General features: G+C 37.6%; 1 protein-coding gene across 8 annotated transcripts in view; it reads left to right on the forward strand.

Moving 5' to 3' along the window:
• Cast (calpastatin) overlaps positions 1-16,171 on the forward strand; it is a 99,071-nt gene that overhangs the window by 70,167 nt on the left and 12,733 nt on the right. For 6 of the 8 annotated variants that reach the window (XM_050122156.1, XM_050122153.1, XM_050122159.1 and 3 more), the window contains 8 exons: positions 417-500; positions 1,494-1,541; positions 2,904-2,999; positions 4,243-4,335; positions 6,115-6,216; positions 6,687-6,770; positions 9,928-9,978; positions 10,141-10,212. In XM_050122156.1, coding sequence (XP_049978113.1) covers positions 417-500; positions 1,494-1,541; positions 2,904-2,999; positions 4,243-4,335; positions 6,115-6,216; positions 6,687-6,770; positions 9,928-9,978; positions 10,141-10,212 — 630 coding nt within the window. The remainder of the gene's footprint in view (positions 1-416; positions 501-1,493; positions 1,542-2,903; positions 3,000-4,242; positions 4,336-6,114; positions 6,217-6,686; positions 6,771-9,927; positions 9,979-10,140; positions 10,213-16,171) is intronic. The other 2 variants (XM_050122154.1, XM_050122158.1) reach the window with 2 other exon arrangements.

A 16,171-nucleotide genomic window follows, 5' to 3' on the forward strand; every position in this document is an offset into this window, starting at 1 on the left:
CAGTGCTGAACTGGATGAGAGAACTGGATATGTACTTTTCTCTCTCCTTAGCTAACTGCCCTGTTGGGCATATATGGAGCTATTAAAATAATTGTAGCTAACTTCTGCCCTGTGCTTACTGTCCTCCAAGGAACGTTTATTTACTTTGGTGACCCTTCAAAGTTAATGAGCTAAGGAAGGATTATTAGCCAGAGAGGCAACACTCTCAAGGGTGCCATGACTTCCTAAATCTTGAACCAAGCAGGGAGTCTATCTTAATACCTTCTCTCTCTACAGACTTGCACTTTGTGGTTTAGGGAGCATTCCAAATACTTCAGCCCAATTCTGAGTTATTCTGTAGCACACGAAGTAGGTGACATCAGTTTCTATTAATTATATCAACTAATTGCTGCTTTTCTCCTCTTCATTTTCATCAGGCAAAAACAAAAGAAGAAAGGAAGGAGAAATGCGGTGAGGATGAGGACACAGTCCCCTCTGAGTACCGGTTAAAGCCAGCTGTGGTAAGCTTTCCACAGAACAGGACTTCTAAAGCAGTCATTAAAGGTCTAACCTATTTCACTGTTTGGAAGGAGGAGAAAACATTTTCTAAATTGTGAAATTTCGTGTTCAAGACCTAAACAGTGTTTAAAATACAAAAATGATTTTTATTCCCATCCTGGTTTGGAGAATTGAGGCAGGCTTTCGAAGGAGCCTTGACTAGCCCCGAACTCCCTCGGTAAGTAGTGGAGACTGTCCTTGAGCTCCTGATCCCCCCCCTCAACTCACTGAACTCACTGGTAGGTAGTGGAGACTGTCCTTGAGCTCCTGACCCCCCCCCCTCAACTCACTGAACTCACTCAGTAGGTAGTGGAGGCTGTCCTTGAGCTCCTGATACCTCCCCCCTCCATATTCACTGAACTCACTGGGTAGGTAGTTGAGACTGTCCTTGAGCTCCTGGTCCCCTCTAGCTTCCAACTGCTGGAATCACAATCTTGATCCTACATACCCAGCTCCTTAAAAGTAAGGTTTTTCTTTAATCTATTAAGGAAGGGGTAGCCATATGACTTAGTGGGTAGACATGCTTGTCACAAAGATTGACTACTTAAGTTTGAGCCCTGGGACCTGTGGGATATGAAACAAACTAACCCTGCTCTCCCATACACACAGTAAATACTCAAAACCAACCCATTGACACAATTGTACTATTTTTGTAAAAGTCTTTTTTGTTTCTTTGTTTTTAATTTTGTTTTTTTTTTATCTTTTTGCCTTAGCAAACAATAAATCTTTCATAACTTGTAATGAAAAACAAATGATAGCATCCTTAGAAGTGTTTGGGCTTTTGAACCTGTGTTGGTACTTACAGAAATTAAATCTAAAACTAATTCACTCAAGTATAATAATAAAAAAAATAAGCTTACATCTTACATCCTGGGTTTGCCTCAAACTAACATAATAGGGGACATGAAAGCAAATTTTCCATTTTATCTCCAATAAATTTCTCATTTTATTTTCAGGATAAAGATGGAAAACCACTATTGCCAGAGCCTGAAGAAAAGTCTAAGGTTGGAAAATAAGATTTCTCTAACACTTACAGATAACAGAAATCTATAGAGTTAATTAGGACCTTTTTAAAAGATCACATATCACACACAACCTAATACTGAGGCAAATTCTGGTGGTAACTCAAGGCTGAGGCCTCTGCTCTTTTACATATATTTTAATGATGGTTTCTCATTAAGCAGCATTACCAATCATTAAGAGTTAATATACTATTTTAGCATTTAATTTAGAATTGTATTTAGTAACTGTGTGAAATACTCTAACAGTTTTATACTGCCTTAAATATACATAGTTTCCAGTCATGATGACACCAATCAGCATTTTTAATCACCTGCTATATGCTTAACACTGCTCCAAGTGCTTTTCTTTTTTCTCCATTTTCTTTTCTTCTCCGTTTCATTTTTAATGAGCCATAGGGTAGAGTTAACATTGCTTGCATGAGCCCAAGTGTGGGATTATTCATTAGAGCATGGATAGTCTCTCAGTAGATATGCCACTAGAGAAAAATAGCCTCCTGTGTTCTGATGCCTGGTAGACCAGGTGTTAACTACCAGTAGCTCCTTAAAGAGTTCAGTGGCTTCCTGACCTGCTCTTTCATCTGGGATGGAATGCTGGTGAGCTCAGTTTTATACAGGTAACTGAACTTCAGCCGCTGTGAGCTCATGAGTTTTTTGTAGAAAAGCACACTCCTCCACTTCCTCTCTTTCTACTCTGTCTTCCTTTTCTCTCTAGAGTATTTTCATAGAATCCCTGCATTGACTGGCTTTGCTCTTAAGCTTTCCTGACAGAAGCTGTTTTCAATCCTCTCCAACTACTCCTCCCTTCCCTTTCCTAGGTTATAGGAAATGAGTACATGAATGGTGTTTACTCTGCTTTATTTCTAAAGGAAGTCGTTAAGGACTAAAAAATTATGAATAGTCACTTTTAAAACTGCAATTCTTATTTAAAACAGGATATCTTATTTGAATAAGGTTTACAGCAATTCCTTTTGTTACTTTGAAAAGTCACTTACTCTACCTTTTTAATAATTAAAACTTTATTGAAAAGTATTTGTAAATATAAAATCATCCCAAAGTGATTACCTAGATTGAAAGTCTGCCCCTCTCCATGAACTTCTGTGTGGTTCCTAGAGCCGACCTGTCAGATAGGTAGGAAAACCTTTGTGCTTTCACAGTGGCGAGTATTCTATTCTTGTGTACCTTGCTTTTCTTACATCTATAAATGAAGAATACCCTTTATCAAGCTAACTTTTGTTTTTAGATAATGCAGTGCAGCTAAACTATATCAACCAAGGGAGGGGGGGAATACTGTGCTATGCTTTTACAGAGCACAGCGTCTTCCTGACACAGCCTTTCTTGTTATAGCAGCTGAGTGAAGCAGAGCTGATAGGGCAGCTTTCAGAAGATTTCGGCCGATCCACATATCAGGACAAACCATCTGTACCAGCCGAGAAAACAGAAGTATGCTTCTTGTAATGTCTTAAGGGGTTTTAATGTCCATTCTTACTCTGAAAATATGTGAAGCCAAAGTTCTTATTATATAGAGGAGCTGATCTTAAAAGCCCATGGGCCACGTTTTGTACATGATGCTTACATTTTGTTTTTGTCTTGATGTATTTTCTGTTGCCCTCCTCACCCTAGTATTCCTAAAGTTTAAACCCTGCAATCATTCCTTCAGGGAAATGCTTCTATTTGAGCTCTCCTTTTGATTGTTTCTAGTGAGCTGGTTTAAATAAAATTGCCACACCTCTCAGTTCTTCCCATCTTTATATCCACCAAAGTCACCCTTCCTGAAGGATGTTTCTAGTTACATCATTCCTCTGCTCCAAACCTGAACCTCGCACTCCCTATGAACTGATTCTGTTCATACCCCTAGTATATGTTTGCCACCATGTCTTCCCTTCCACCGGGCATACTGGATCACTGTTTTACTCAATGGGAAGACTCTGCAAAAATGACCTTTTGTTATTGGTGCTTTCCTTCCCTTGATCACTACACCCCTTACTAAAACGAATTCTCACGGCAGGAGTTCTTAGTTGGTTTTTTGTTTGTGTGTGTGTGTGTGTGTGTGTGTGTGTGTGTGTGTGTGTGCGCGCGCGCGCGCACGCGCTTCCCCTGTTAAAGCAATTGTTTAAGTAGGATGTGAGCTGTACTGGTGCTTCTCCACCCTAACATCTATCAATGTACAGTCTTAAGGATGATGAGAGTATACTTTGGCATGGCTCTTTCTCCAGGGTGCTTTGCTAAAATGTCTGAATTAAAAGCATTTGAAAATTACTGGGACCTTGCCTCTAGAATTCCTCACTGCATTGTGGTGAGAGTCTAAGAATATATATTCCTCAAAAGATCTCCAGTACCGCTGAAGCTACAGGTCCAGGGACCACTCTGAAACTCCTATTCAGTATCATTCCTTACATTCATGCACAGATTTGTAAGGGCTGTATGCTCTCAGATCAGTCCTTGAGATGTTGTGTGTATTTCAATGTTCTCCTTTCACACATGTGAAACTGAATCTGCCAGTTGCTATTACAGTAACTGAAGAGGTTTTTTTTTTAACATGTCTTGGCATGCATATTGCTAAATAAGCATTCAAAAGAATCATGTTTACAACTTACATCTTGTAGTATGTAATTGTGCCACCATTATTCGGTTTTATTAGTCAGGTAGTTCTAAAGTTATTCAGAGTGCTTGCTTCTTTTCCCAGAAATCAAAGGACACATCCCCTACTGTGTCTGAGACTGTGCCTCAGGCCTCCATGTGCAGTATTCTGGTGGCACCACCCAAAACAGCCTCAAAGGTGAGTGATGCCCTTAGCATTGAAAGGATCTTGAGCAAGCTTTGTTCTTTCTCTCCCCACTCTCTACTGTGTGTCGCCCTAATATTATGCCAAGAACATGAAGCGAGAGCTCATGCAGAGTTGTTATTTATTGTTCCTTGGGCTTCAGGGCTGTGCCAGAAACCTCATCTGTATTTAACTTTAATTCAGGTGCTGCCTGCGGCTTTGCTTTTCTCTTCTGAACCTCCAATAGTCTATAGTCCTCCAATAATCCGTGCATTCTGAAGTTTGTCAGAAAGGCTGGTGCCATATTTCTTTCTGGCTTTGCATTCAAATCATGACAAGGATCCTGCCCCCCCCCTTCCCCTTTGGAGGAAAGATCACAGCATCCCTCTGCCTGGCCTTTATTGTTTCTTGTCTTCTAATTTTTGAATGAAGTGTGATATTTGACTAAGTCCATGTTTAATTTTGATTACTAAGGGTTTCATTTATATTCTCTGATGACTCAGAGGTCACTGCTTCACTCTTACAAAATCTGAATCCTGAATGAGTAGCCTTCCTCTTACAGGACACATGTACTCCAGATCTTGCATAGTATCTTCTCGTTATTGTCTGTAGGAGTAAAGATTCGTGCTTCCCAGGGATTCCTTACCTGGTGTGCATTTCCTGCTAGTCTTCTCATTTGATGTTGATGAGGACACTGCAAAGTCTTTCCTGATCACTGTCACGTGTAGGTGAGGACTGCCAGGCTTTACCTGTTATCCTGGTCCTTAACTGGGATGAGAATGGGAAATACGGTCCTCCTGTTGGATATCCTCCAGGCTTGTATAGGTATGAGCCAGACCTCAAGCTATGACACAGTCTGGACTTTTCCGTATGGAGAACTTCAGATGGAGCATAGATAAAGGAATCTTCTTTTGTAGGAATTTACAAAGGCAGAGTCACACTGAGAATAAGAATAACATATCCCATGGAAACCAGTGAGGCAAAAATGCAAAGTTTTTGGTGTGCTTGGGATATGTTCATTTAGATGGTTTAGAGAACTGTACAATAATAATACTAAAAAAAACCGTTAATGAATGGTGCTTATTCAGGTTAAGTGTGGTGTATTGTTTTCTATTTATGAAAAGTGTTCTAACCAGGAGACATTCAAATAATTTTTAATAATCACTAAGTAGCATTTATGATGCATCGTTTGGAAAGCCAGAACCTGTTCTCTCACTTGGTCCATACCTGATTTCTTCATTTCCCTTTACATGCCTCATCTGTGCTTCCTGTTTATGTGTTGGAATGTTGGCATAGCCAAATCTGGCTGATAGCATCATGGAGTTAACACATTTCATTCTGAATATCAAGAATCAAGTAGGTCATTGCCATTCTGCACTGAGGACAGTCAGTCACAAACAGGAAGATCTTGAGTCAACTGTTAGTCATGTGATTAGTGAAAGTGCCAGGGAACAAACTTGTGCCTCCTCCCCAGGGCCTGGCCAAACTTGGTGAGAGATCCTGCCTTCTTTCCCTTCTGTCAGCTTTGGTTATCTTTATTTTCTTTTTTTCATGGATCAGAATTCCAGCTGGATCTTTTAAGGTTTTTAGTATTAGTATATAAATTGCATACACAGTTTTTAATATAAGAAACTTACTTTATTTTTTTTAACATTCTTAACGTTTCAAAACCTCCATTCTAATGATATTGATGGTTCACATTATTAAAGATTACGGAGACCTGAAATGAGCATGAGCCTACCTAAATTGGTAAGGATGAATAACAACTTAGGTTTACCCTCTGTGTCCATGCAGAAGGACATGGTGCCAGATGATGCTGTGGAAACCTTGGCTGGAAGCCTAGGGAAAAGGGAAACAAATCCAGAAGATGAAAAACCTGTGGTGGATAAAGTTAAGGTAATGGCAGCTCAAATGCTTCAACAAAATGACATATTAACCATGCCTCTCTGCTTTCTAATAAGTTAAAACTTTGCTTTTAAAAATATGTCTGTAAAGCATGGTCAGTCTTTCTTTGATACTGCACATATCCTCTTTAGTAAGCTAAACCTTAAGAAGTGCTAATGTTGATCCACTCTGGTGGCTAGGTAGCATACCTGTGTCCAAGTCTGTGAATCCCCATCTTTGTCTACCTGTATTCATTCTTTTTCCTAAGAAAAGTAGCATGTGCTTAGTACTCCTTCCTACCTTCCCTTAGCCCAGCAACCTGCTAACCTGAAAACAGTGTTTAAGTTTAAGCTGTTGAGGATATGTTAAACAATGGCCAAATGCATGTTTAAAGCTAACAACAGATTACCTCAAATTTAAGATCTGAGGAATGCGTTGTATAGGAGGAGATACTAATCCTAAAAATTACTTTTTGTTTATAGGAGAAAGCTAAAGAAGAAGACATTGAGAAACTTGGCGAAAAAGAAGAAACAATTCCTCCTGACTATAGACTAGAAGAGGTCAAGGTAAGCAGATGAATATTATCCCGTTTTGTTTCCTAACTGAATGTTATGTACATAAAAAGGGGGCTGAGAGCAGATCTGGAATATAAACTTCCCATTTCTTTATGTTCTGACCCTAAGTTGTATTATTGCTAATACTATGTTAGAATACCAGATAAGGAACTAAAACATATTCTTTTAAAATTTGTTCATATTTAACTTTGTATGTGTGTGTATCCTGAATTTATGCCTTTACCCATTCTTCTCTTTCCTCTTCTCCTTCAAATTCATAGCCTCTTTTGTTTTATTATTGTCACATATGCAAACATACACACACATACATATAAGTTAATATATAAATAAATCTAATGAGTCCATTTAGTGATGCTTGTCTATATGTTTGTTTTTAGGGCTTAGCACTTGGTTTGGATAAGCAATTGTTGAGCTCATCTCTGGAGAATATTCTTTCTACCTCTCAGCATTAATTAGCCCCTATAATTCTTCATCTAGAGATGAGACTCCTTGAAATTTCTCTCTTCCACATTAGGAAGTCAGCTGATATTGTCATTGTTCAAGTCTTGTTTAGGCAACCAAATTGTTGAGATTTCATGAGTGCAGCTTCCCTGTCATATACAGAAGATGCAGCTTTGCAGCAGAGATCCTGCATTTTGGTCGGTTGTAGCTTTTTATAACAGTCCCCATCCGCTGCAACAGAGATTCTTTGATGAGGGATGAGAGGTACACTTATCTGTGGAGATAAGGATTACTGTTCAGAGCTCAGTTAAGATCGATACAAGTAACATATGAACTTAACAGGTTATATTTTGGAATATATATACAAAAATAGATATGCACACAATAATAATTGATGAAAAAGGCTACAAATTTGAAGGAGAGTGAGGAGTGATTTATGGGAATGTTTGAAGGGAGAAAAGGAAAGGGAGACATGTTGTAATTAAAATAAAATATCAAAACCAATCAGAGAATGCATTTAAAGGAAATAATGGTTTGGGAGATTTGCAGTAATAGCCATGGATATCCATCAGCCATGGATACTCGGCTGTGTTTATGATACCAGTCAGAAATTCTTTCCTATGGGTCAAGACTTAAGTCCAACTAGAAAGCTGATATGAATCATCTAGATATGTGTCTCCACTTTACCTTTAGGAATATCTTGTCATACTAGTCCCTGTAGTTCACACCCTTCACATCTGGGTAGTGCACCTTCCAATACAGCAGAAGCTAGTTCCCAGGGAGGGGCTTCCGGGCCAATTCATCCAAGTCCTGTGTCCAAAGTTGTGGTGGTGTCAGCAACAGGGGCTTACCTTCAAATTCTGAGAGGCAACCAACAGTGACAGCAATAGAGAATAAAATATATTAAGTAGGCTTTTCTTCCTTTAATATGAAGGAAAACTAGCATCTAGGCTACCAAATATTTTCCCTTTAGACATGTGATTTCTTATAGTACCCCAAATATAGGGAAACCATTTGCAGAATAAACAGACAAACAAAAACCAACATGTACAATTACTTCCTTTGCAGAAAACGTTTTAATCCTTAAATATAAGTTGAAGACATGAGTAAAGTGATAAGTTGACCTTTCCTCTTCATACTGAAAAGACAGGATGTATAGAACAAGTAACCAACGGAGAGACCCCATTATGATCAGTTTCATTGTGCATTTTAAACAGAGAAGACACATAGGCAGTTGAATAAATAGTCATCTTCACGCCATGCCTCTAACAGGAAAGTTCAAGTGTACTTTTAATTGAAGTCATGAGAAGCTGAATTCATAGTTCTCAGCCATCTACATGCACTACTTTATTTTGCAGCTCAAGATCTTACACTGAATTCTCCTTAAAGTTTTTTATTCTGGACACTTCTGGATTTTATACTGCAACCAAAAGTGATAGAGTTTCTATTATTCGCAGCTTTTATGTACATTGTTTTAATTCTTCTGGATATTTTCAAGGACACAAATCTATCTGTCTCTGATCCTAGTTCCATAGAAGCAGGCCATGTGCAGTTAACTCTGTAGGAAGCTGCCTTCACTGAATCTTAGTAGTGCTACTTCAGGGCCCTTTATTTAGTGCTAGTTTTGCCCTCTGAACTTAGCTCACACATTGTTAGTTACGCATTGCTTTGTCACATTTCCAGGTTGCTGGCTTGACTTCTTGTTTAAATACTGTTGTCTTTCATTAGCTCGGCTCACATTAGAAAGGGTCTGCTTTCTGAGGTCAGACTCAAATTTCCCCTTCCTGCCACCAGATGATAAGGTAGTAGAAGGTGGATTTCAATTTTAATGCATAGCACAGGAGCTCCCAGGGTCCCTTGCCTCACTTGTGATCTTTACTGCCTTTTCAAGTGAGACATGGTCTGGAAATAGTAGACTCCTCCTTTAAAAAAGGGCCAAACTTAAAAGTGAATTCAGAGGGCGGGAAGAGGCTTGTGTTAACTATAAGAAAGCAGCAGATCAGATAAACAATTACACAACACATTTGTAATACAGAAAACAAAGCAAAACATTGTGATCACTTTTCTAGGAGAAATCTTTGTCCACACTCATTTATTTTTGTACATGTAAATAAAAGGAATTTATCATTTATTTATAGGTATTTTACTAAAGATTATTGTTATTATTTATTATTATTATGGTTTTGTTCTGTTATTCAAAAGTGCTACTTCAAACTACATATGAAGCTTAGCATATCTAAGTACTAAATTTGAGTGCTCCACCCAAACACAAGCTCTCCGAGGGTTGGAACTTCAGCTGACTTTGTATTATGGTCCCAGTGTTCCTTTATAAATAAGACGTTTGCTGACACACCTCTGAAACATAATGCCTTAGTAGTTCACGTGTGTGTGTATGTGTGTGTGTGTGTGTGTGTGTGTGTGTGTGTGTGTGTGAGTGTGTATGTGTAGTTCTGTTCTTCTGGGTCACAAGCCACATTGACTGTGCTGTTAGACTCCATGGCCAAGGAAGGTTTGATGCATATAAGTTGGCTGTGGATATGAACTGAATTACAGTGGATATATTCTCTGTTACAATAATGATTCTTTAATGAATGAGCTGTGTTAAAATATACAGTAGGTTTAGCCTGTTCATTCCTTGTCTAGTGTATAGGTTCCATGTTTGAGATAACATGTAAAATAATTAATGTTATGTTTTCACTATGAATAGGATAAGGATGGAAAACCACTCCGGTCAAAAGAGTCCACAGAACAACTTCCAGTAAGCAATGTGCTTCTCTGAGTTTGTCTTCTGTGGCCTGCAATTGCTAATCTGGGAAAGGCATAGCTTTCCCATTTAGTGAGCTTATCAGATGTGATAATGGTGAATACCAAAGAGGAAGTATGCCAGCATTGATGTTGTTATGTTTTCTGTTTTTTGCAGCCCTTGAGTAATGAGCTCCTTCTTGATGCCTTGTCTCAGGACTTCTCCAGTCCGGCAAACATATCGTCTCTTGTAAGTATGAAGCGCCTGGTCGAGAAATTTCTCTTTTTGCCCTTTCTTTCTATCTTCCTTCCTTCCTTCCTTCCTTCCTTCCTTCCTTCCTTCCTTCCTTCCTCCCTCCCTCCCTCCCTCCCTCCCTCCCTCCCTCCCTTCCTTCCTTCCTTCCTTCCTTCCTTTCTCTCTTTCATTCTCTATTCCTTTCTTTCTCTCTCTAGTTTTTTTGAGCCAGGGTTTATGTGTAGACCTTGGAACTGTAATACTGAACTGTGTCACCCCCCTCTCTGAGACACGTCTAAGCAGATTTGAGATAAGGCAATTTATTTTTTAAAATGTTCTTTTAGAAAGTTAACATTGTAAGTATAAAAATTATAGTTAACGAAATAGAAATAACTAAGTTTGGTAAATATCAAATAACAGGTTAGGAAATCATTTGGTACACTGTTACAAGCTCTAGTAACAAAGTCTCATATATTGGCTTGTAAAATTCAAATAGAATGGAATAACTACTGTACATACCATCCTTGTTGGTCATCGTAAAATAGAACAGAAATTATAGGGAAAGTAGAATTTTTAAAATGTTCCCCAAATAATACTAAAATTAAGAAATAAATTCAGAATACACTACTGATAATAAAACAACATAAAATTAAATTAAAAAATAGCCAATGAAGTATTCATGTATTTCCCACCATTTGTCTTTAAAAATAAAACAAGGTAAATTTGATGAATCTGATATCTGTGGAATTTTAATTTCCCAAAGTAATAGTATGGACAGTAGGATGTTTGAGCACTGAACACATGGCACAGAACCACGGCCTCATTTCTAACTGACCAGAAGCTGTTCCTTTGGAAAGCACAGGTGGTTTGTAAAATGCTAACAAGTGTACATGCATGTCAGAGATAAATTCTGTTTTTATATTTCAAAGCCAATTATTAGTTGGTTCTTATAAATATCAAATCTTTAAAATGTACTCATGAGTATAATAGAGGAAAACAACACAGAAACCTCAAATTTAATGTAAAATTTAAATTTGATGTAACAGAAAGATGTAACAGGCAGTACAAGAGTTAAACTGATTTGGGGAAAAATTGCACATAAAAATTTAAAGAAATTCTAGACAAAAATACAATCAGTACAATTCATAACACTTTAAACAAAAGCAAAACTAAAGATAAAGGGAGAACTGCTCACAAATTCCTTCCACTAGACGTAAAGGGCTTGTTCTTCTAAACGTCACTGTCTAGGTGGTCCCTCTGTGACATTAGTATGTCCTGAGAAGGAGGACGTTCTGCAACGTTGCTTCTTACAAACAATCATTGTCACTTTAAAAATCTCATCAAGTATGACAGTGTCAGTCAGTAAAGGTCACTTTAGTTGACAGGTAAAAAAGTATTGGCATGCACTATAACAATTATTAAAGTCATTATTTGCAAAATCTTAGATATTCATTGGCAAGGAAATTGGCAATATAGCATAGTAATATAGCCACTATCAATAATAAAGTAGCTATGTTCGTATGAAAGATTTATTTATAGGCCAGGTTTGGTGGTGTATGTCTCTAATCCCAGCAAGAGGCAGGTGGATGTCTGTGAGTTCAAGGCTAGTCTGGTGGACATAGTAAGATCCTGTCTCAAAAACTGCCACAAGGCTGGAGAGTTTTCTCAGTGGTTAAGGTCTTTTAACCACTTGCTCTTGCAGAGGACCCAGGTTTAATTCTCAGCACCTACATGGTGGCTCACAACTGTCTGTAACTATAGGGAAGGTATATGATGCCCACTTCTTTGCTTCACAGGCACCAGGAATATATATGGTGTATATATCTACATGCAGATAAAACATTCATATACATGGAATAAATAAATTTTGAAAACAAAACTATATATTTGATATTTAACATATATTCATGCTTTAAATAAAAACCTTGAAAGAGAGGCAATCCCTTTTGTTCACTGCCAAAAACAAAATGTTGAATATGAAATAAGAGAGTTTTCTAAAATTATAAAACTTTGATTTCTGTTAAAGGGAAAATCATTAGCAACAAATGTAAAGTAATTGACAAACATTCATAAGGAATGCCTGCATAGAGTTGTGGGTATGACTGTTTGTATAGAAGACATATATATGATATCATGTATGATAGCTTCATGCTAAAAACAAATCAGTAAATTTTATTAATAAGAGATTCTAAACGTACATAAAAAGCACAAAATAGAAAATGAATATAAAAATAAAGGCACAGAAATAGAAATATGTTTATCTAAGATGGGTTCATTGTTCTCAATAAGTAATGACTATTCTCTTGTACAGTTAATAATTATTTTGTCATTAAAATATCACTACAGTACCTTCTATAACTGAGTAAAATTATTCTAAAAATGTATTAGAAAAGTTAATTTATAAAAATATGAAACCATAAGTATTTTTAAATGTTTTAGGTGTTATTAACCCATTAAACATTTGGGGCTTTAGTACAGTAATGGTAAGTAAAAACTATAGTCCAAGAATTAACTTACAGCAGAGTGCACAGGAGTAAAATAAGAAATCAGTGTAGATGAGGAAGGTAGCATACTAAAGGGAACCAGGAAGAATTTGTTGCACATCATTCAGAAGAAACCACCGCTGCCGGCTTAAGGCCAATAGCGCAGTGTGCCTTTGGCAATTATCAGAAGTGAACACATAATATAAAAGTTTAAATATGGCAATAGCAAACAGGACTATGTCCATCGTTTTCAGCAGTATGTATTCTTATTAGAATGTGCCAGTGCTGTGGATTTTTTAAGACTCATTTATTTAAAAAATGAAGTAAATGTTTCTTAATGGTATAAGAAAGTATTTTGAAATTTTAACATAAGAAATGATAAATATTTGCAGAGATAGTTTAAACATCACTTAAAATTACATAATTTATAAATATATTTTGGCATTGTACTTTATTAATATATGCAGATTTTTCAGTCTTATATAAGTTAAAATGAGTTTAAAAATTTCTCTTACATGGAATTCCTCTCTTTCATCAATGACTGTAATACCGAATATCACAATTTTTAAAGATCTAACTCTGTCTATCTGGAACTTCAGATATGAGACTGTGTTCCATCTTCTAATCTCCAAACCCTCCTCAATTTGGCACCCCCAAACCTCTGTCCATCTAAGGGAAATGGTCTCTAAGCTACTCCAGGATGCTAGCTTCATAACTTTGATCTGTCTTTTCCCATTGGTACTTCCCATTAAGTCTTGCCTTTGATCTTGAATTCATTTGAACAGAAGTTAAACTGCGAAAAAGATTTTTTAAACACTCCCCCAAAGACATGTTTAATACTTATATACAGCATAATTTAAAAATAATTTATTTTTTTAATAACCCAGTGTCCAACAAGAAACACATAAATAAGCCACAGAACTCTGAATAGATTGTTGGATGGCATTTAGAGTAACAAATGTGAACTAGAAAGAGGAAATCATTGGCTGGACAGATGTCTCAGTGGTTAAGAAAACATACAGGTTTTTTATTATATATTTTTATTTTTTAAAATTTCATTTTACATTCCAAACACAGTTTTTCACCATCCCTTCTTCCTCCCTCCGTCACCTCCCCACCAGAACACCCCCATCCACTTTTCTCAATGGGTAAGGGCTCCCACGGGGAGTCAACAAAGTCTGGTAGATTATGTTGGGCCAGAGCCAAGACCCTCCCCCCTGCATTAAGGCCAAGAATGGCATCCCATCATAGGGAATGTCCTCCAACAGGCTAGCTTGTGTACAAAGAATAGATTCTGGTCCCACTGCCAGAGGCCTCTCAGATAGTCCAAGTTTCACCACTGTATCCCACATATAGAGGGCCAAGTTTGGTCCTATGAAGGCTCCACAGCTGTGGGTCTAGAATTAATGAGTTTTCAAGAACTTGATAGAGCTGTCTCTGTAGATTTCTCCATTATGATCTTGACCACTCTTGCTCCACTCTTCGATTGGATTCCTGGAGCTCAGCCTGGTGCTTGGTTGTGGATCTCAGCATCTGGTTCCATCAGTTACTGAATGAAGACTCTATGATGATAGATGGGGTATTCACCAATCTGATTACAGGGGAAGGCCAGTTCAGGCAGCCTCTCCATACTCCTAGGAGTCTTTAACTGGAGTCATCCTTGCAGATTCTTGGGAATTGCCCTGGCCTGGTTTTTCCCTAACCCCATAGTGACTCTCTCTATAAAGATCTCTTTTCATTGCTCTCCTACTCTGTCCCTCTCCCTGCTCAACCATCCCATTCTCTCGTGTTCTCATCTCCCACCCCCTTCCATTTACTGCCCCCACCCCTAGTTTACAATTTCCTCTAATTCCCCTTCGCAGGGCAATTCATGTGTCTCTCCTAGGGTCATCCTTGTTACCTAGCTTCTCTGGGGCTGTGGATTGTAGTCTGGTTATCCTTGGTTTTACACCTAATATCCACTTATGAGTGAGTACATACCATGTTTATCTTTCTGAGTCTGAATTACCTCACTCAGGATGTTTTTTTCTAGTTCCATCAATTTGCCTGCAGATTTCATGATGTCATTGTTTTTGACAGCTGAGTAATATTTATGTAAACATATCACGGTTTCTTCATACATTCTTCAATTGAGGGACATGTAGGTTGTTCTGGCTATTATAAATAATGCTCCTATAAATATTGTTGAGCAAGTGTCCTTGTGGTATGATTGAGCATCCTTTAGGTATATGCCCAGCAGTGGTATTGCTGGGTGTTGAGGTAGGTTGATTCCCAGTTTTCTGTGAAACCACCATACTGATTTCCAAAGTGGTGGTACAAGTTTGCACTCCTACCAGCAGTGGAGGAGTATTCCACTGACTCCACATCCTCTCCAACATAAGCTGTCCTCAGTATTTTTGATCTTAGCCATTCTGATGGGTATAAGATGGTATCTCAGAGTTATTTTGATTTGCATTTCCCTGATGATTAAGGATGTTGAGCAATTCCTTAAATGTCTTTTAGCCATCTGAGATTTTGCTGAGAATTCTGTGTAGCTCTAAACCCCATTTTTAATTGGATTATTTTGTATTGTGATGTCTAGTTTCTTGAGTTCTTTATGTATTTGGGGGATCAGCCTTCTGACAAATGTGGGGGAAAATCTTTGCCTGTTCTGTAGGCTGTCTTTTTGTCTTATTCACCATGTCCTTTGCCTTACTCCAAAAACTCTACCCAGACACTCCTACAGCTGATAAACACCTTCAATAATGTGGTGGGATACAAGACTAACGAAAAAAAAAATTCAGTGCTCTTCCTATATAAAAAATGATAAACAGACTGAGAATGAAATTGGAGAAATATCACCCTTTACAATATCCACAAGTGTAAAACATCTTGGGGTAACACTAACCAAACAAGTGAAAAACCTGTATGACAAGAACTTTAAATCTCTAAAGAAAGAAATTTAAGAAGATATCAGAAAATGGAAAGATCTTCCATGCACTTGGATAGGTAGGATCAACATTAAAAAAATAGCAATCTCACCAAAAGCAATCTAAAGGTTCAGTGCAGTCCTCATTAAAATCACAACACAATTCTTCATAGACCTTGGAAGAACAATATTCAATTTTATATGGAAAAACAAAAACCCAGAATAGCTAAAATAATCCTGTCCTGAGGGACTTCCGGAGGCATCACCATCCCTGACTTCAAGCTCTACTATAGAGCTATAGTGATAAAAAAACATCTTGATATTAGCATAAAAACAGACATGTGGATCAATGAAATAGAATCAAAGACCCTGACATTAATCCACACACCTATGAACACCATATTTTTGACAAAGAAGCCAAAATGGTACAATGGAAAAAGGAAAGCATCTTTAACAAATGGTGCTGGTATAACTGGATGTCAATGTGTAGAAGAATGCAAATAGATCCATATCGATCACCATGTACAAAACTCAAGTCCAAATGGATCAAGGACCTCAACATATATAGAAGAGAAAGTGGGAT

The sequence above is a fragment of the Alexandromys fortis genome, unplaced genomic scaffold (genome assembly GCF_014885135.2).
Source record: "Alexandromys fortis isolate MF-2015 unplaced genomic scaffold, M_Fortis_MF-2015_v1.1 scaffold_163, whole genome shotgun sequence".
NCBI lineage: Eukaryota > Metazoa > Chordata > Mammalia > Rodentia > Cricetidae > Alexandromys > Alexandromys fortis.